Here is a 21,982-nt window from a genome sequence, read left to right as displayed (position 1 = left end):
TCAGCGTCTGCATCGTGCATAAAACACTGTACAATTAGACCTGAGACGTTACCGACCAGTAATTACCCCGTTGTATAACATATTCGGAGAATGTAACAGATAATTAAGAACATAAACATACTTTAGTTCACAGTACCATGGTTACCCTATAAATACCCCCATCACATTCGCAGATGGAACACACTTGTAAAGATGTTTCTGAACTCTGTTCCATCCGTTCTGTCGTGCCGATTGTGACACCTGCTCTCTAGTGCTTAGGTCCACTTGTCGAGACCTAAGGCCCACGTGTGAGAACCAAACAAAAATATCATATTTTAAAAATTAAATCGATACATATATATACTCTCTCTGTTCATAAATATATGACACCATTGATTTTTTAAAAAACTTTGATCACTCGTCTCATTCAAAAAAATAATGAGTTATCATTTATTTTTTTGTGATTTATTTTATCACTTAAAGGTAGTTTTTGTTTGACTTAAAATTTTACATTTTTAAATAAATATTTGAATAAGATGAGTGATTAAAATTTTCGAAAAAAATCAATGGTGTCATGTATTTGTGAATGGAGCTAGTATATATAATACCCATATTGAAGAAACCTGCAGCGGCTCTCCTCTCCATAAAGGCAGGCAGTGAGGAGCGATTGAATGCTGTGTTAATCGCGCCTCACATGCAGATGAGCTCTCAACATCCCGAATACATACGGCGCAATTAGTGCTCCATGTTATCGCCGCTCAAGGGCACTGAAACCGTTATGAATCAGCTAACAATTCATCCAAACAAAGCAATCAACAACCTTATGTAAGTATCTGAGCTTCTAGATGCACGGCACATTAATTGTCTCGTCCTACTGCTAGCACCAGACCGCTGTCTTCTTGAGCACATTGAGGTCTTCGGATTTCTCCGGGGGTGGCCGCGCGCAGCACCGGCAATGTCGTCATGCAAGCGGTACTTGCCGTGCTTGATATTGTTGTTGCTGCACGGAGGACGAGGTGCGGTGGCCGGGAAGGTGTCGGCAATCGTCGTGTTCGGCGACTCTTCCGTGGACACGGGGAACAACAATTTCATCCCGACCATCGCGCGGAGCAACTTCTGGCCGTACGGCCGCGACTACGACGATGGCCTCCCCACGGGCCGGTTCTCCAATGGGCGCCTCGCCACCGACTTCATCTCCGAGGCCTTCGGCCTGCCGCCGTCCATCCCCGCCTACCTGGACAACAACTGCACCATCGACCAGCTCGCCACAGGAGTCTCCTTCGCCTCCGCTGCGACAGGCCTCGATAACGCGACGGCCGGCGTCTTGGTATGTACCAGTACCATTCATGTCCGTCTCTGTCTATATATCTCAAATTATTAATGCCTGCATGCATGTATCAAAATGGACGGCAGTCCGTGATCACGCTGGACGAGCAGCTCGCTTACTTCAAGGAGTACACGGACCGCCTCAAGATCGCCAAGGGCGAGGCGGCGGCGGAGGAGATCATCAGCGAAGCGCTCTACATCTGGAGCATCGGCACCAATGACTTCATCGAGAACTACTACAACTTGCCGGAGCGGCGGATGCAGTATACTGTGGGCGAGTACGAGGCCTACCTGCTGGGACTCGCCGAGGCCGCCATACGCCGCGTGCACACCCTCGGCGGCCGCAAAATGGACTTCACCGGGCTCACGCCCATGGGCTGCCTCCCCGCCGAGCGGATCGGCAACCGCGACAACCCCGGGGAGTGCAACGAGCAGTACAACGCTGTTGCCAGGACCTTCAACGCCAAGCTGCAGGAGCTCGTCCTCAAGCTTAACAAGGAACTGCTGGGACTGCAGCTCGTCTTCGCCGACACGTACCAGCTCCTCGCCAACGTCGTAAACAGGCCGGCCGACTACGGTGAGCACCCATCCATTCCATTCAAGATAGCCATGCAGGGGGTAGCTCGCTGCATTCATGAGCTGCCGTATGCAGTCTCCATTAATGGTACAGGGCTCTGCACAGCTCCGAGAGACAGGGCAGCAGCGCCTGTGCCGTCAGCGTAACTCATTGCACTACTGCTGTTATCTTTGGCAGACTCCCTATCGCACTCACAGCAACTCCAAAAATTCTATATAAAACTTCATAAATCAATAATTTTAATAGCTAACCTAAAAATTCTCAAACAACAGCTCTCTAAATAATGCACTTCGAGGAACTTCTCATCTAACCTCATACAAAACTACACTATTGGAGGACTCATAATATTTTACTCTCACATTATTTAGCGACTCCTTGAATTTGTGATTTAGAAAGCTAAAATTTACATAATTATTAGCCATGCTCTTACTCTCTATTTCAATCTACACTCTATAAACAATACAATATAAATTGCAAAACAATGTTTTGTACGTCTATATACACGCTGGTCTAAGGTTATCCGCAGCAGACAGTGCATATGACATTGCAAAACACTGTACACTTTTAGAGTGGAGTTTGAAGTAGAAGCTGGGATTCACTACAGTAAACGGAGAAACGTCCGACGGTCAAAACCGTCGGACATAAGGAATAAACCGTCGGAAATAGATTATTTCCGACGGCAAAGCCTTATCTCCGACGGCTTTAAGCCGTCGGAGATAACTCGTCGGAAATAGTGCAATGTCCGACGGCAGCCGTCGGACATAAGCTATCTCCGACGGCTGCGTGTGCCCGTCGGAGATAACAAATCCCAACCGTTTTACCGGTCGGAATGTGGGCCCCACAGGATTAAGTCCGACGGCTACCACTAGGCCGTCGGACATAAGCATCCCTTATGTTCGACGGTAGTTAATGCCGTCGGACATAACCATGTGTTATGTCCGACGGCTACCACTAGGCCGTCGGACATAACAAATTACAGAATTTACACAAAATTCTGTTTTTTAAAAAATCTGACATTTACAAAACAAAAACAGATTCATGCACATATACACATTCACATTCACAATCACAAATATACACATTCTAATAAGTATTCACAATCACAAATATTCTCACATAAATAATAACATTCACAAATTTAACATCAACATATAGGTTCGACGGTTGTTGCAAACTGAAATTGTGTCTCACAAACAAGTGTTGCAAAGTGTTTCATAAATAAACATCACGACACATCAATCATATCCATCGTCTGGATGGTTCGAGTAGCCACCTCCTCCGGCTGGACTCTGCGTGTTGAATAGGTTGTTGACCCACGAATGTGTTGTGTCGTCTTGCCCAGACCCATCTCCAGGTGCGGCAACTGAAGCGGGTGGTGTCTGAAATCCCTATAACATAAGCACATGAAATAGTAACCACTCAGTTGTTCATTTAAACACATAAGACATCTATGAACATGTCACACACGCATATGTGTACATACCATAGGGAATTGTGACGTAGGCGGAGGCGGAGGTGGAGGCGCCAACATTGGCATTGGCAGTGCAAAGTCCGGAGGCGGCATCCCATATGTCGGCATCGGGACGCCCGCTTGTTGGGCTAGTTGCTACAAATTATATACAAGTCATTGTTGAACAAACAAGATACACATCAAGTGTTTTGCAAAATAAGCTACAAAATGTTACTTCAACTTACCGAGAGAAGAGCTTGATTTTGGGCCTGGAGGCTTGCATAATACTCGTCCCTCTTCTTCTGGTACTCGGCTTGTTGTCTCTGGTATTCAGATTGTTGCCTCTGGTACTCCAATTGTTCCCTCAAGACTGATTGATGGTACTCTGCCTGTTGACGCAACACTGCAAGCTCTATCTCATGGGCTGCTGATCGTGAACGGGACGACTGTGAAGACGACGATGTGGATTGTCGTCCACGGCGTCTCAGCTCTCTGGAATCAATCGTAGAATCAAAAATACCCAACCTACAAGAGTGAACCATGCACTTAGTATAGTAACTCATGGCTCAGTTGAATCGCAAGCATATGATGACAATTTTGAAAACCAAATCAAATAATCTCACCGTCCATGAGCTTGTCCTCCTGCGCTAGCATATGCTGCCTGAGGGTCGATTGGCTGGCTCCTCCAATCGTACTCCTCCCCATGGCGTTGAACCATCTCCTGCCCATACGAAGCCTGGAGGCAAACAATATCAAATATAAGTGCATAACCCCTATGCCCTTGCAAACAATATCAACACACATAATAGAGTATCAAAAACTCACTAGACGGTCGGTGGCCGTCTGAGTGCATAACACATCAGGATTCTGAGGATCAGAACCCCTATGCCCTTGCATATACACCTCCACATCCGTGGGCGTACGGCCGGATTTGACTTCCTGTACATAAAAGTTATAATGACACATTTGCTATGTGATTCAAAGTTCCGACAAACTGTGACTTACCATTCGCTTAGCCAAGCGCACATGACCATCACCGCCGTAGTTGTGGAACGACTCAGTCCCACGGTTTCCCCTGTTCCTTTCGGAAATGGCACGAAAGTCAGGGGAAGCCCACCATCTGCACAATGCCCGATAACCGTCTGGTCGGGTGGCCATCCACGGCACCGACACCTACATGAAATTTTTTAAATAAAGCAAGCAAATACATGGCTTTGTGCGATATGAGAGGCAACAACCTGTTTACCTCTAGGTATTGCTCCTCCGTCAAGTAAATTGATGACCACTCGGCCTTTGTATTTGGCATCGGTCGATCATCAGCATTTGCTCTGTACCATGCCTTTATAGCCTGAATTCGTGCATAGTACATTGCATCTGCAACGACATCGTTCGCGTTAAACTCAAACACGTAACGAGCGTTCATATCATATGATCCATCGTCCGACAACTTGTACCGTTTCTGCAAAAACCATAGTGTTATCATAAAAGCAAACATATATGGAATAACTAAAATAGTATAAACAAGTCATACCCAGAATGCATCCCAAACTAGTGCCTATGTGTTGCCAAACGTTCTACAAACACCATAGCGATAATGCTCCCAAGTGGTGGCGGGGACAGACTCGCCAGTAGGCAAAGTCACAAGACCAGGCCAGTGCAGACGAACAAGATTACCAAGAACCATGTTCACCTGCCTGTAGTGTCCTGTGCCTGTGAACGAGTCGTCGATCCAAGTCCTGCAAACAGAAATCAATGTAGAAATTAAAACATAACTTTCAATAACATTTAAGCAAAGATATGTCACTCACTTTCCACTAGGCTTTATCACAACCCGAGATTCGGGTGGAAGCTCTGGAGGTGGTCCAACAAAATGCAGCTTCCTCGTTCTCTTAACTCGAGAAGTTCCAGACCCAGCTGCAGAATCTCCACCAGCCCCAAAATCCCCAGCCCCAGAATCCCCACCAGCGTCGTCTCCAGCATCATCTCCCACATTATCTCCACCATCATCTTCAACATCATCTCTTGCATGATCCTCTACCACTGGTTCCTCAATTTCAGCATCCTATGAAACAAATAACTTACATCATACAATATTAAGTAACTCAAATAATGTAATTTAACAACTAACTTACATCTTGTGGAGGCAAATGTTCTGCCAGCGCTCTCCGTCTGCTCATGGTAGAACCTGTGCCCTGAAAAACTGAATCCTCACCCCTCGAGCTGCTCCTCGAGCTACTCCTCGACCCAAGCAAACTACGAGCTAAAGACTTCATTTTCTTTGACATCCTATTTTAACAAAAACAAGTTAGTACATAAATCGACAATAAAATAATAAAATATGCAATAAAATCATAAAATATGCAATAAAATCATGATCCATACTCGTAAATCGTAATCGTAATCAAAATCAGGATCTAGTTGCTTTCGTCGATTTAATGGACGCCAAGTAGCTTTCTTCTTTCTCGTCACTCGTTTTCTTTTTGGAGGAACCTCTACATCATTTTGATCGCCTAATAAAGATTCTTCCAACATTTCAGTTTGTACATTAAACGTGCTTGTAAGTTCTTCGTCTTGGAAAATCTCAGCAGCCCCCACTTCCTGCTCGATTTGACTTTCAACATAACCAGCATCACCAGGAGCATATAGTCGTTCACGCGGATTAACTTTGTACACTACCCTCCAATCAACCAAACCGTTTTTCTTAGATGGATATGTCATATAATACACCTGCTCGCATTGGTGGGCAAGGATTATAGTGTCGTGGCCTTTTAATCTATCGTTGTGTTTGACTTCCACCATGCCATATTGATTTTCTCGCGTTGTATTTGGAGAAAACCAATCACAATCGAAGAACACCACTTTGAGTTGTTTATCTCCAAAAAACTTGTACTCGATTATATCATTAATGCATCTGTATCAGCTGGGTGCACCATGACATTTGGATTCTCACGTACCCCTTCTTTGTGCCACCTCATGTGTCTGGCTGTATTCTTGGAGATGAACAAACGTTTCAACCGAGGTATGAGAGGCATGTAACGAAGCTGCTTACGTGCAATCTTCGTAGTCACGGTCAAACCATCGTCGTTTTCAACCTCAACGAATCTACGCTCACCACATACAGTACACTTCTTCTCACCTGCGGTCTCCTTCCAGAAAAGCATACAATTATTTTCACAGACATCGATTTTTTCGTAGTCCATACCGAGGCCAGATAACAGCTTTTTAGACTGATACATGTCCTTTGGCATCTTGTGATTCTCCGGAAGTACATCACTGATCAAGTTCAAAAGTTCCTTGTAACAGTTGTTTGAGAATGCAAACTTAGACTTAATAGCCATAAGTCGAGTCACAAATACAAGGACGGTCACTTTTGTGTGCTCATGCAACGGCTCTTCGGCAGCTTTAAGGAGCTCGAAGAACTTCTGAACCTCAGGTGTAGCTAGATCCTCAAACTCGATGAACTTCCGATACAATACGAGGAGGTGGGTCCTCACCGTGGTGCACCCACACCTCATAGCCTGGCATATAACCGTTCTTGCAAATATGTATCGACATAGTCCTCCTGTCAAGTAAATTAATGTTCCGACACTTGCTACAAGGGCACCTAACATCGGTTCCAGTCTCTGACCGAGCAAAAGCATGGTCGAGAAAAGCATCAGTCTTGGCCACCCACTCACTTGATAGAGCACCTCTTTTCTTCCAACCTTCATACATCCATCGACGATTCTCCTCCATACTAGCTACGAGACGTTAACTTAATTAGATAAGTAATGCACTGGCCATCCGTTTTTACGAAGAAATCACGCCCCTACATCTGTAGGAAAGGATAGGTCCTAAACCCACCCAGGAGTGACCGACGAGGCCGTGTTTATGACAAGACATGTGGTCGTGCGAAATTTCGGCAGCATAACCCCGTTGTTCTCCAATCGCACGCCTAAAAATGGTGCAATTGGAGAACAGAGAGGTTATGCTGCCGAAACTAAGCAGGAGCACATGCTTTTGTCATAAACACAGACTCTGTCGGTCACCCCGAGGCTGTCCAATAAATGGACAATTCCGGCCCAACATACCTCACATGCGTCGCTTGTAAGGTGTGTTGGGCCGAAACGGGTGACGCCTAGGTTTCGTTTGTTCACACTACGATACACTATGATTAACTATAATCATCGTGCATTATTAAATAATTAAACTAATAAACCACAATACAATATTACATACGAAATAATATTGTTATAGATGACAAATCATATAAAATGACCTTATTTCCGAGGGCATAATAATTACCCTCGGAAATTAAAAATTAAAATTATCTAAAGTACCACTAAATAAACTAAAACAAGCTACTTTAATTACCTAATCAAATTTTGACCGTCGGACATAACAAACTAAACAATTAAATGCATTAATACATACAATTCTAATCAAATACATTAATACAAGCATACTATTTCAATCAAATAAATTAATACAAGCATACAATTTTAATAAACAAAATTGCTAATTAAGGATACTCACTTAGCGGGCGTGGGGAGCCGGCCGGCGACGGGCGCACGTGGCCGTTGGCCGGAGCACGGGGCGGCGGCGACCGGCGAACGGGGCGACGGCGGCGGTGGCCGGAGCAAGGGGCGGAGCTCGGGACGGTGGCCGGAGCACGGGCGGCGGCGGCTGGAGCACGGGCGGCGTGCCTTATCTCCGGCGACGGCGTGGCGGGCAGGAGCACGAGCGACGGCGACCGAGCGGGCGGCGACCGAGCGGCGGCGATGGTGTGGCGGCTGAGAGAAACCGACGCGGTGAAAATGAAAGCCGAGCGGGTCCGATCCGCGCGTTAAAAAGGCTTATGTCCGACGGCTAGTTATGGGGCCGTCGGACATAACCTTACCTCCGACGGCCTCGTACAGGGCCGTCGGACATAAGGGCTATTTCCGAGAGCCGATTGCGGCCGTCGGACATAACCTTATGTCCGACGGCCACATACAGGGCCGTCGGACATAAGGAGGCCGTCGGAAATGCTCTATTTTACTGTAGTGATTGAAGGTGGAATAAGGAGTCTGTTACAGATAGCATACGTCCATGGTCAACAGACCCTCTATATATATATATAAACTATTTTGTATTGTATACTATATTGTTTATAGAATAAAGTTTAACTAGTGAGTTACATAGAGTGGGATAGAAACCCTACTAGAGATAGTTTAACATACATTAGGCAGCCCATACATTAATGTTAAATGACTGTTGCTAATTGAACTGTTTTTTAAGGAGCGTATGATAAGGGAAAATATTCCCCTACGATCGGCTGTAGGGAAGTAGCTCTATAGCTTCCGTGTTCACCTATTAATAATATGTGGTTGTAGGGAATTTTTTTTTCATTGAAAATTAAAGACGCCAGTAGGGCCTCGTATGTAAACTGCCTTGACCACTCCATATCCCAGAGTCAGATATGACTAAAACACTCATTAGTTGACAGGTTTAGATTGAAATAAGCATTTGGAATTCTAATTAAACTCAAATTTTAAAGTTTTCAACCTTAAAGTTGTAGATATCCTTCATTACTTCAAGTTTGGTATTGGGTTTTTCTACTTTAGTTATGATCATTTCTCTATCTGAGGTAGTTTGAAAATTTAGAATTTGACACACGAAAAAATCAAACATAATTTTTCTTAGATAAATTAATTCAAATAAACAAGTTATTGAGTTATCAACTATAAAATTGCATAACTCTTCGAGACCTACAACTTTGGTTCTTGTCGTTTCTCCATCAGATATCGTTTGAAAATTTTGAATTTCAAAATATGAGCACTTCGAAAATACTTTGTATCATACATATTTCAAATAAAAAACTTATAAGCTATGATGTTTTGTATCTTTTCTACATCTATATATAATTTTTCTTTTGGTCATTTCTTCATTCATCCTTGTTTGAAACATTAAAAAAATATTAAATTTTAGAATGTGACAAATTCAAACATAATTTGTTGGATCCAAAACAATTTTAAATAGAAAACATATCAACTATAAAGTTATAGATCCCTTCAAAATATAGAAGTTCTATACAAAATCTGTCTTCATCTAACCTTATTTGGAAAAGTTATGAATTTTACTATGTTGCACCTATAAAATGTTTTATAGACAAATGCTTCTACAAATCAAAACTTTGAGGCAACTGGGTTTAGAGCCGTATTTAAAAATAATAGCATTTGTATATGTGGTTAAATATAACAACTGTTCCTAGAAATACATTTCAAGAAGCGGTTCAGCTTATTCGGGATACCATTTTAGATGGGGTTTTAGACTGTGTCGTCTCCATTTTAAAAAAGAAGCGCTCAACAAATGATATTTGTAGTAGTGTTGATTGGGTGTGTTTTTGATCTTTAGTTAGGCGATGATAACTATCATTAAGGTGGAGCATGATATATCGATCTAGCTTTAGATAAAAAATATACGAACCCTACAGTCCTAGCGCTATGACGCCTATGGTAACATGTAGCAGTAGGGGCCTCCATGGCATCTGCATCGAGCACAAGAGGGGTGTCACTAGTTGCTAGCCATGGATGCAAGGAATCCGATAGATGCAGAAGTAGTTTCAAGAAGCAAACACTAATGATGGCATGCAGACGTGTAGAATTATGGCAATAACAACTTAAATTAAATTTAGATGCATGATTATAATATATAGGCAAGCCACTACCCGTTATAGGTCTTTGGAGTTGGAAGTAGGCATCCATTCTCTATGGGTGGTAGTGGTGGCTATGTGCCATGTAGTTCCATGAAAAGTTTTGAGGATACCCATGTGAAAGACATCATTGATGTGTGCATGTTTAACAATGTTAGATGGTATGCTACCTTTCCAATACTTGAGCTTGTGATTGTTGTGTGGCACTAGTGTATGAGCTTGCCAGTTTAGAAGTCGAAGCCATACCTAAGAGCCATTGCCAAATTTCTAGATCATGGTGGTGAGCATCATAGTATTGCTTGTCATGATACTAGGCTTGATGTCCCTAACCTTTTCAAGGAATATGACACATTCATGGAGCAAGGTTTTCATAGATAGCATTATAGGAGTGCCCATTTGGAATATGCACTAGTGGTGGAGGATAATGGACATAGACAATTCTAAATGTAGTCTCTCTAAAAGATGTCCCATGATAGCCAATGCAACCATGATATTGGACTATCACCCATGATGCACATGACTACTTGAGGTACATTGCAATGATTCAATTGGCAACCTCAGAATATCTATCAGTCTAGGGCTAAAACATTGTACTCATGTGAAGTTTTACTCCACTTAGCTTGAACAAATCCTCCGAAACTTCCTGGTGAATACTAGGTCTCAATCACTCATAATTGAAGCTAGAAACCCATGGAGTTTGAATGATGCATCAAAGAATGCCTTTGCAATGACCCTTATTGTATAAAGGTGTCCCAACGCAAGGAAGTGTGCATAGTTGGATAAAATATAGGTGACCACGAGGATTATTGACTTCACTTTTTACTTTTGGTAGGTCTTCTGTGAAGTCCATGGAGATGTCTACTCACACTTGTGATGGTGTGGGCAGTGACTATAAGAGTCCTATATGGTCTAGCATATTTGTCTTATTCTTCTAGCAGATGGAGCAAGCGTTAACAAAATTGCACAGAACTCCATGACCTCACTCAATGTAAAAGTCAACATAGAGGTGCTGGAGCATCTTTTGCATGCCTACATGATCAACACTTTATGCCATCTATCGAATGGTGGAAAGCTGAGCTAAATTGCATTGCAAGTAAATGCTATTCCAATGCAAGATCAATCTATCGTAAAGTCGTTAAGGGGTGCCTATATCACCTTATATGATGCACTAGAGAACTTGGACCATATCTAATAGAGTTTCAACTTCTTGTTTGATGTCCTTATTGAGCCTGATAGAAGGCCTGTACAACATAGGAGGACTTCCAATCTCGGTGTCATAACATGACAAGGCATCGATGCTTATGTTTTACCATCCAAGATGATATTCCACTATGAAATCAAACCTAAACAACTTGTTAATTAACTAATGGTATGGAACTATTGCTAAGACTTGGTTCAGTAAGAATTTTAGGCCATAGTAGTCTATGCACAGAAGGAACCTTCTTCCTCTTTGTTACAACCTCCAATGTTGCACTACATGCACAAGTGCGATGAGTTCTCACTCATTGTGCCACCAATTTCATATCTTATGTGGCGAATGGGAGATTGAAGTAGGCTAGTTCAATAGTGCCTTGATGAAGCACTACACCAAATCTAGACCCTAGTGCATCACAGTCAATAGTGAAAAGCTTGTTAAAGGTGGATAGCTCAAAGACAAGAGCTATTGATAGTGCTATTTGAAAGCCTTCATAGCTTCTTTTGCTTCATCACTTCAAACGAAAGGCTCATTCTACATTTTGGAGACTGGTGTTGCAACGATGCTAAAGTCTTTGATGAACTTCTGATAGTACAATCGCACCCTGTTTCAGAAGGCAAGCCAAGTGTGAACCATGTATGCGCTAGGATCAAAATCACGTACACAGCGATTACATAAATGTCACGTCATTGCACAATGCTCGAATAATAATAAAGAGTATATGATATTATTATAGACCATAGTAATAGACATCATATAGTTCAAAGTGCCCAAAGGGAAACATAGACTAAATTAAAGGGGCCTTCGACAAGCATCTGACATGGAGATCACTAGCCTAGTCCTCAAACTCGTCAAAGTCTTGGAACACTAGCAGGTCCATTCCGACTAATATACTAGTTTTGATTAACCTCTACAGAGTCTACAAACCTTACCCATGAGCATTGGTTCCAATTGCCTTATGTTGTACAGACCCTTAAGCACTTTCATGGTGAGTCAGTAAGGTTTCACTATGTAGCCTTTACAAAGATTCTTCAAAGGGACGACAGAGAAGAAAACTACACCTCAAGTTAGGATTATAGTATACTACTCCTCCCCATGGAGGTGACTAACATAACTAGACAAATAAACCTCGACACCCACCATTAGAAGAGTTAGGATTATGCCCTAGGCCCCAATGATGGGACGACAGAGAAGAAAACTACACCTCAAGTTTCTCTTCTTAATCAGCAATGTGCATCCTATACCACCCTCATGGTTGTATTATTTTCTTGGGCTGTCACTCAACAAACCGGCCATACGGTGAAGCACTCGGGATACTACCAAAGCCTCCTTATGGTGAAGTACTCGTGATACTGCTCAATCCTCCATGATTCCACAAATTCATATCCAAAATATTGAACATCGTATCATATTATGTACCTTATCATGTTCACTATTTATGTTCATTCACTAGCATTAAAGCTAAACATTGTAGCCCACTCCCAAAAGGTAGACAAGGACAGGGAAACAGAAAATTGGTCATCGTTAGGTTGATCATGATGTTCAGGAAAGTAAGTTCTGTTGTGAAGTAGGACATAAATGTCAAAGGACACTTGCCTTCGTCCACTTGTTAATCAGGGTCTTCACATGCACCTCCTTCAGTATCCACAAACTGCCTGCTGTTTAAACGATAAAAACATGCATTTAACACACTAGAATATAAAAGAACAGTACACCAATTATATGCAACAATGCAAACCACATTTAAGAAGAAAGGTTTTGCAATAACTATGGAATTTTTAGGTTAATATACATAGTTTTCTCTTTGGTGTGTCGGTCATGAACAAAATAAGATATCAATTATTAGGTTCATTTCAGACGGATCAAAATGAAAAAGCTTAAAATTCAAGTTCTGGCCCGAAATAAAAAAAATCCTAAAAATTATAAATTCTGGCCCAAAATCTACAAATAGCCCACAAACATGATAATAATTGAGAACACACATTTAGAGTTCCTGCTAGTCTTTTAAACAATCATACATGGTGCAATCCAGTTTACCGGTTACATCACATCAATGACACAATTTAGAGTTCTAGCAACTTACTCATAGGACATATCACACAATCTAAAATTCAATCATAGATTTGACCAAATAACAAAAATAGATGGCAAACATATTTGTTCACTGAAGGCTTAATATTTTTATTAAGTTACTAGAGTTGTACAGTGGGTGTCTCATTAAATACAATAAATACATGTCTTTTCTTACCAATTTAGGCTATTTCGTGTCGGCCTAACACTGGTTGTGTTCATGTCCACCTTGGACCATAACATCGGTCCAGACACAACTCTAGATATCGGATTAAACGAGCTCCACACTAAAATATTTTGGACCATATGTTTGGCCAGCTCATATGAAGCCCGACCGGAATATGCAGATATAGTTCTAGCTCATCCTTGTTCATTGATATGGGCAGATTGCAAACATTGTTGTCTCCGGTAACAAGTGGATGCGATGATGATTGTGCCGAGCGGATGGAAACTATTGAGGTTCTTCCAATATATCAGTGTAGTGAGTGCGCCGTCAGATGCGCATACGTACGCCCCGGGCTGCAACTTTGGACCGGAGCTGTGTGGGGACCTCAAGCCTTGCTAGGAGATGCGTCAACTACCACGCTATAGCGTGATACAGCTCGTTGAAGTAGTTGATTCTAGAATTAGACTACTCAAGGCCTCAAGTAATGGTAATATCCCTAGATCATTAAAATATGCATGTTGCAACCCTAATCGGTATAGGTCCTATAACCATATAACTAGCCTGGATGATGCAACCATAATTAAATTAGTATACCTGAGTATACGTGACATATGTCTAAGAAATTCAAAAAATTAGCTACTTGAGCATGAGGTGTGGCAAACATGATAAGATCCTATTGGCATGGCCCGATCTGCTCAATAGTTGGTCCATGAGTTGATGGCCAATTCTTTGATAAATGGGGTAACTAGCTTTAATATATACTCGATCTGTTCTAAAATAATATTTATTTAAGATCAAACATATATTCATTACTTATTCTATAAATTTTGTTTGTATCTTTACCTACATTCAATAAAATTCATTCGAATATGGATAGAAAAAAGAGGACTAGAAATGATTATATTTTGGGAAGGAGGGAGTACAGGCTAAGAAGTTGGTCATCTTCCCATAAGGACCACAGAACCATAGTTTTGACCTGATCAACACAAGTCCTAGAAGACTAAGGTCGATTTCAGCAGTCCATGCAAATGGATGTGTAAAACACTGTTTTGTACCATTAACGATATTGTTTGCAGAATAGAGTTTGAAGTAGTTAGTGAGTTATAGAGTGAGATAGATAGTATGCTGGAGATAGTCTAAGGCACAACTTAAGGGACCCCTAAATGATCTCTTCAACAGACTTGACAGAGAGGATTTCTAGCAGCTTGGCTGCAAAACCATACTGATTTATGGAATGAAGTTATTTTTCTATAGCACATAGCTGGTACTTACACTAGAAACAACTCTTCTAAGTTGGTACGAAATAAAGTCTCCATGTTAGTAGTTGGAAGGTCGAAACACCTGCAGTGGACCTTTTGTTGTGAAGATTTTAGAGTCTTCAGTGAGTGTAGAGAGAAGAGGGGCCGACGCTTGGCTCTGGAAACTAGAAAGATGCGTCGGACGGGTTAGGGTTGCCTTCTAGCACCTCGTGCACAATACGTTTAGCACATGTATGTTTGTATATACAGTGAGAAAGTTTAGAGTTAGTTAATTCAAGTTAGGATTGCAATTGGAACTGAGGATTTTCAAAGGAAAAAACACAGAAATTAATTCATCAACAAAGTTTTCTCAGCTTGTTGTTTGTTACATAGAAAAGCTGTTTCCAGTTCTACAAGAAAGACTAATCTTGCTTCACATAACATAGTCCATAAACACCTCAGAGAATCGAAGGGAACAAATCCTGCAACGTGGTTTTAAGTCTGCAACTTTGCTTTATGCTACTTGTGACATTCCTGTTTTTCATGCACTCCAAACACCCAAAAAATTCCATTCCTTGTGTTTTGAAATCTATAACTTTCTACCTTAATTAATTTTCATTCTATTTCATTCCTGCATTTTTTATTCCTTTATTTTGCATCCTAGTTTTCTAAACTTGTCCTTATTTGCAATATATTGTAAAATGTTGAATTGCAATAAAACAAATAAAAAGTAACATGGTGTTTAGTCAATTTAGAATTCATCATTTCGGTTATGATGCTGGATGCTACTTTTATGACATTTGGGAAACTAGTATTCAACTAACAAATTTGAATATGAAACCATTCATTATGATGTATGAAATTATATATATAATAAATGTTGATGTATATGCTGCAAAAACTATAAAAATGATTGATTACGCTTTTGAAACTTATGTATATATTATAAACGGTAATAAGATGGCAGTTGCAAAGAGATTTAATCATAGTTTTATTTTTCTACGGTTGGGTACGCAGGATTTGACAATGCTGTGCAAGGTTGTTGTGGGACGGGGCTTTTCGAGGCAGGTTACTTTTGTAGCTTCAGCACATCAATGCTATGCGAAAATGCCAACAAGTATGTATTCTTTGATGCGATCCATCCCACGGAGAAGATGTACAAATTATTTGATCTTCCTAATAGAAATGCGGCATGGACAGGTCTATACGGCCATGCCTGTGTACAATCTATAATGCACATAGACACACCTACCGCTCCTCCACATACAACTTTGATTGTTGAAACCATATCATATACAATTTTAAATTATAGCACGTGTACTATAAATTTTATCTTATAGATCAATGTTGTTGTCACGAACAAAAGTTTATACATACATAGTGTTTCTACTATTTGCCATATCATAAAGTAACTACTGAAAAAACCTCACACCACTGGTTCTAAACCTCCTCCCACTACTGAAGAAGTGGCTATCAATGACGGTTGGGAACCGGCTATATATAATACTGAATTCCCAATTAGTACTGGGCAACCAGAAATAAATATGCCAATCTTTAGTCATGATACTAAAGGGGGCCTTTAGTACCAATTCTTGGTTCAAACCGGACTAAAAGATCCCACTTCAGTATCGGTTCTAGGCTAGAATTGGTACTAAAGATAAAATTTTAATACCAGTTTTAGATTCGAACGCATACTAAAGATTGACTTTTAGTACCAGTCTTTGGCTACAACTAGTATTAAAATGTATAGGATTTTTTTATTATATATATATTTACAAATTGATATGTACATATTGTCGGCGTTTCGACCCCGGGGGGTCCCTGGACTGACGAGTAAATTGTCGCTGCGTGTCCCAGCCCGGATAGGTCGGCACGAGGCGGAGCACGAAGGGGGGAAGAAACAGGCAAAGGGGAAACCCGCGGCCTTCGTGTTGCCTTGCGCCCAGGTCGGGTGCGCTTGCAGTAGGGGGTTACAAGCGTCCGCGTGGGAGAGAGCGAGAGCGAGAGCCTTATGCGCCGGCCCGTTCTCCCGCATGGCCAACCCTCTCGTACGAGAGCCCTGGACCTTACTTTTATAGGCGTAAGGAGAGGGTCCAGGTGTACAATGGGGGGGTGTAGCAGTGTGCTAACGTGTCTAGCAGAGAGGAGCTAGAGACCTAAGTACATGCCGTCGTGGCAGTCGGAGAGGTTATGACACCCTGTTCATGTGATGTCGTGGCCGTCGGAGGAGCGCTTGGGCCATGTGGAAGGACAGCTGTCGGGGCTGTCGAATCCTTGCTGACGTCTCCTTGCTTTTGTAAGGGGCTGAGAGCCGCCGTCGTCATGGAGCACGCGGGGCACCATCATTATTTGTTTACCGGGGCGAGCCAGATGGGACGCCGGTCTTGTCTCCCGTAGCCTGAGCGAGCTAGGGGTAGGTTAATGATGGCCCCCCCTGTGACGCGGTCGGTCCGAGCCCTATGTCGGGCGAGGCGGAGGCTCCTCCGAGGTCGAGGCTGAGTCCGAGCCCTGGGTCGGGCGAGGCGGAGACCGTCTTCCGAGGCCGAGGCTGTGTCCGAGCCCTAGGGTCAGGCGAGGCGGAGTCCGTCTTCCAAGGCCGAGGCTGTGTCCGGGCCCTAGGGTCGGGCGAGGCGGAGTCCGTTGTCCAGTGTCGAGGTTGAGTCCGAGCCCTGGGGTCGGGCGAGGTGGAGTCCGTCGTCCAGGGTCGAGGTTGAGCCCGAGCCCTGGGGTCGGGCGAGGCGGAGCTTCCTATGGCGCCCGAGGCTGTACTTAGCCGCTGTCAGCCTCACTCTGTCGAGTGGCACAGCAGTCGGAGCGACGCGGGCGACGCTGTTCTCTTGTTAGGTCGGTCAGTGGAGCGGCGAAGTGACTGCGGTCACTTCGGCTCTGTCGACTGGAGCGCGCGTCAGGATAAGGTGTCAGGCGATCCTTGCATTAAAGGCTCCTGCGATATGGTCGGTTGGCGTGGCGATATGGCCAAGGTTGCTTCTCTGCGAAGACTGGGCCTCAGGCGAGCCGAAGGTGTGTCCGTTGCTTGAGGGGGGCCTCGGGCGAGACGTGAATCCTCCGGGGTCGGCTGCCTTTGCCCGAGGCTGGGCTCGGGCGAGGCGAAATCGTGTCCCTTGAGTGGACTGAGCCTTGACCTTAATCGTGCCCATCAGGCCTTTGCAGCTTTGTGCTGATGGGGGTTACCAGCTGAGATTAGGAGTCTTGGGGGTACCCCTAATTATGGTCCCCGACAGTAGCCCCCGAGCCTCAAAGGGAGTGTTGGCACTCACTTGGAGGCTTTTGTCGCACTTTTTTGCAAGGGGATTAGCCTTTCTCGGTTGCGTTTCATTCCGGTGGGTGCGCGCGAGCTCACCCGCCGGGTGTAGCCCCCGAGGCCTCGGAGGAGTGGTTTGACTCCTTCGAGGTCTTAGCGCGTTTCGTAATGCTTCGGCCGGTCTGGTCGTTCCCTCATGCGAACTGGCCGTAGCCAGGGTACATAGTCGAGTCCCAAGTTCTCGGGCTGGTATGTTGACGCTGTCAACGGTTTGGCCGGAGCCGGGTTTGCGAGAGCAGCCCCCGAGCCTCCGCACAGAGCGAGAGGACGGTCAAGGACAGACTCGGCTTTTTTCATACGCCCCTGTGTCGCCTTTCCGCAAGGAGGAGGGGGGAAAGTGCCATGTTGCCCTCGGAGGGCGCCGAACATGGTGTCTCCAGTGAGTTGCTAACGGGCGATCCGAGTGGACGCCCGTGCCCCATTCGTTAGGGGTCGGCTAGTGGCCCGGAGGCGCGCTCCAAAAGTACCTGCGGTTGATTTGCCGGACCCGGTCCCCTTTTGACGGGGCCCGGGGGCTCGAGGCCTCCCTCTGGTGGGATTCCGTTACAAAATCGTTCCCGTCGGTCTCAGAAATGTCCTAGGGTACCTCGGGAGCGTAGCCCGAGCCTTGGTTATGTATCGAACGTACCCAGGGTCATCCCTCACTCTGCGTGCTCTGAGGCGGCTGTCGAACCCTTCGGGGGCCAGCCTACAAACCCCTGATCAGTAGTGGGCGCAGAGCCCAAGTGGCCTGAGGCGGCCGTTGAACCTTTCCGAGGGGCCAGCCTTCGAACCTCTGACCAGTAGTGGGCGCGGAGCCCGAGTGCTCTGAGGCGGCTGTTGAACCCTTCCGAGGGGCTAGCCTTCGAACCTCTAATCAGTAGGGGGGCTCGGAGCCCGCTTCCTTCGCGGAGAAGGACCCCTTTCGGAGTATCCCCTTTCTCGGTCCCTGTGGCAAGAGAGAGAAAGAGGAAGTGGAAAAGGATACAAAATCGAATGACGTGGCGCACCTTTTTTGACGCGGTCATTATGGCGGAGGTGAAGCGTCACCTGCTTCGCCTGCCAAAGGTGCCGCCTGTCCTGCCGCAAAGTTAATGCGATGGGACGAGTGGTTCGCGGGGCAGCCGTTGTGCGTGCGCGAGCCGTTCGAGGAACGGAACACGGGCGCGTCGTCTTCACGCTGTGGGAGAGGGCTCTCTCGCTGTCCCAGGAGGGGACGTGAGCCCGCAGATGACTCGACCGCTGCTTCCGCCCGCCTGCCACCGCCATTACTGCCGGCCCATTTCTGGCCGTATCGACCGTCGCGCCTTCTCCCACGGCTGACTGACCCGTGATCGATGTGCTCGGTTGGCACTTGTCGGGTCATGCGCAGGGTCGTCTCGAGTCGCGGCACTGGTTCCGCAGTCGAGGAGGCGCGGTACTTGCGCGAATGGCGGTGCAGTTTCTCGCACGTAGTAACCGGCGCGCCGGTTACATGACGTGTGGGCCTGGGCCTCCATGCTGGACGCGTCGAAGTCGAAAGGGTGCGCCCCCTTGGTGCGGTTGCATGCCGCCTGCATGGCGGTCCACCCTTTCACCCGCTGGTCTGGGCGAAAGTGGAGGAGCGCTTGTAACCGCTGGGCAGTTACGCGCACCGCACGCGGCGGTTTGGCCTCTTCTGCCCTGGGCCAGCCTGCGTTACGCGTGGAACCCAGCCCCCGTGTCGTAGGGGGAGGACCTTGGAGCGTGTTGGAGAAGACTCAATCCACGCCGGCTGAGGACGCAAGTGGGGAGAGTTGCCTTTAAAAGGAGGGTGACCCCCTTGGATGGCAACCATGTCTTCGCACTCCCTTCATGCATCGCGTCCTTCCACCTTCCGAGCCCCCGGATGGGGAGCACTCGTGTCACTTTCGTCTTGCTGTCGTTGGAGGAACGTAACTTCGCGGAAGTTGGTACCTTTCAGCCATCGCTCGACTTCAAGGATTTTCATCAGGCAACCCGGCCGCATCCCCTCGCTGATGGTCACCCAAGACGGTGACCACCAGTTTGATGGTGGGGAGAAGCGAGCCGGGCTGCGACCTCAGTCCCGCCCTCAGCTTCAAGGATCTTCATCATCCTTGCTGGGGCGGAGAGCGAGGCGAGCCGGAGCTCTACCTCCCGCACGGATCGGCGGACCACCTCTTCCTCCAGCTTCTGGGGTGGAAACCATCCTCCAGCTCTGTGGAGGAGGCGCCCTCCAGCCATGCCGGGGAAGGCGGACTGTTGCTACCCAGCTAGGATGCAACATTCCGTCCTCTGTCCTCGCTTTCGTGGCGAGGACGGGAGTGAGGACCTGCCGGTGCACTTTGGGGCGGCCGGCGCTCGCTGGTGCGGTGTTGGTGGGCAGGCGGACACCGCCATCGGTGCTGAGGTGGTGGCAGCTGGAGAATGCTTCCCCACCGTTGAGACCGTCAGCGCCACCTGCGGCCCGACCTTCGGCTCTTTGGCTTTGATGTCTGGTTCGCGTCCCTTGAGTGGGGACACGAACGAGAGCCTTCCGGTGGGTGCGTCCGTCCTGGGACCATGGCTGCTGCTGCAGAGGTCGCTGGCGGGTAGCCTGGAGTTCGTCGCCCCACAGGCTCTCCGGTGTGGAGGTTGTTCATACCCGTGGGGGTGGAACCGGAGTTCCGTTTGTAATGGCACCTTGAGTGCCGGTGTCTGTTCATTGTGGCTGTCGGGGCCTGAACATGTATGTATTTTTGGCGTGAAGCCGTGTTTTTTTCTATTTCGAGCACTAGGACTCGCCTGTCGGCTATTTGAACCGCTTAACCAAGTGTGAGTTGCCTCATGCGAAGGTGATGAGTGAGGTATCCGTATCCCAGAGGCATAGGAGTCCCTCGGCTCGGTCGGCCTTGCCGCCCGAGGCTTCTCTTGCTTAGTTAAAGAAACCCTTGGCCGCTCTGCGGTGACCCAGGGCCGAGGGTAGCGGTGTCAGCGTGGACAGAGGCGGAGTCGACTCGAAAAAGAAGACTTCGTCGGCCGGAGCCTGGTCGGGCCGTCCACTTGGCGGGACCGACGCCGGAGTTGGGTTGCCGAGGCCATGAGCCGGGCTTAAGTCCTCGGGGGACAGCTGGCTGAGGTCACGGAGCGGCCGGCCGAGCCGTCTGCTCGGGCCGGGTTCCTAGAGGAGACCCTGGCGGCGATGGCCTGGGCGTGGTGCTGACGTCGTCCTTCGGAGCGGAGATCCTCCGACCGTGTTGCCGTCCGAGGCTCGGTCGGACTTCGCCGAAGGTGGAGTTGACGCCGAGGGTGCTGCTGCTCCCCCTCTGTCGACATCTGAGCCTGCAGAATCAGCTCGCCTGTAGTATGCATATGTTTTTTGCGGCCGCCGAGGCCCAAACATACTGTCGTCGCGTTGTAAAGCCACATTTCTTTTCCTCTTGTTTCGAGTATCAGGACTTATCTGTCGGTAACAGAATTGTTTGTCCGAGCGAGAGTTACTTATCACAGAAGGTGATGAGTGAGGTATCCGTATCCCGGAGGCGTAGGAGTCCCTCGGCTCGGTCGGCCTTGCCGCTTACGTTTGCTCTTACTCATCCGCAGGATTCTGTTATCGATATAGTCGAGAAGGCATGAAAAATCGTTTTGGCAGAAGAGCTTTCGAGTGTTTAAGACTTGTTCGGCCAGCGGAATCGCTTATCCGAGCGTGAGTTACTTATCGCAGAAGGTGATGAGTGAGGTATCCGTATCCCGGAGGCGTAGGAGTCCCTCGGCTCGGTCGGCCTTGGCTGCTTACATGTACTCCGTCGTTTTCGGGATCCCACTTTTCGAAGCAGTCGAAAAGCACGAAAGATGTTCTGGCAGAAAGACTTTTTTCGAAGAAAATTTTGACGCGGAGGGGGTTCCCCCCTTCTAGCCCCCGAGGGAGGGTCGGGCTTTGCCGAGGCAAGGCTGACCCTTCCTTGATGGTTAGACTTCATTTGTAAACGAGGTATATGAACGGCTTGAAAACATCTTAAGGGTAGAAGCGACGTAGCTGTCGGATGTTC

General features: G+C 46.2%; 1 protein-coding gene across 1 annotated transcript; it reads left to right on the top strand.

Annotated features, from left to right (window-relative positions):
* Positions 1-833: 833 nt before the first annotated feature.
* Positions 834-16,019, top strand: LOC100283758 (uncharacterized; the record flags this gene model as incomplete). The annotated part of the gene is given in 4 exon segments (NM_001156657.1): positions 834-1,306; positions 1,393-1,882; positions 15,692-15,838; positions 15,840-16,019. Coding segments are annotated over 3 exon segments (1,009 nt in total), but the record flags the coding sequence as incomplete, so codon positions are not given.
* Between the last annotated feature and the right edge of the window lie 5,963 nt (positions 16,020-21,982).

This window comes from Zea mays, chromosome 7 (genome assembly GCF_902167145.1).
Source record: "Zea mays cultivar B73 chromosome 7, Zm-B73-REFERENCE-NAM-5.0, whole genome shotgun sequence".
In the NCBI taxonomy this organism is placed as follows: domain Eukaryota; kingdom Viridiplantae; phylum Streptophyta; class Magnoliopsida; order Poales; family Poaceae; genus Zea; species Zea mays.
This window is presented reverse-complemented; position numbering and strand designations above follow the sequence as displayed.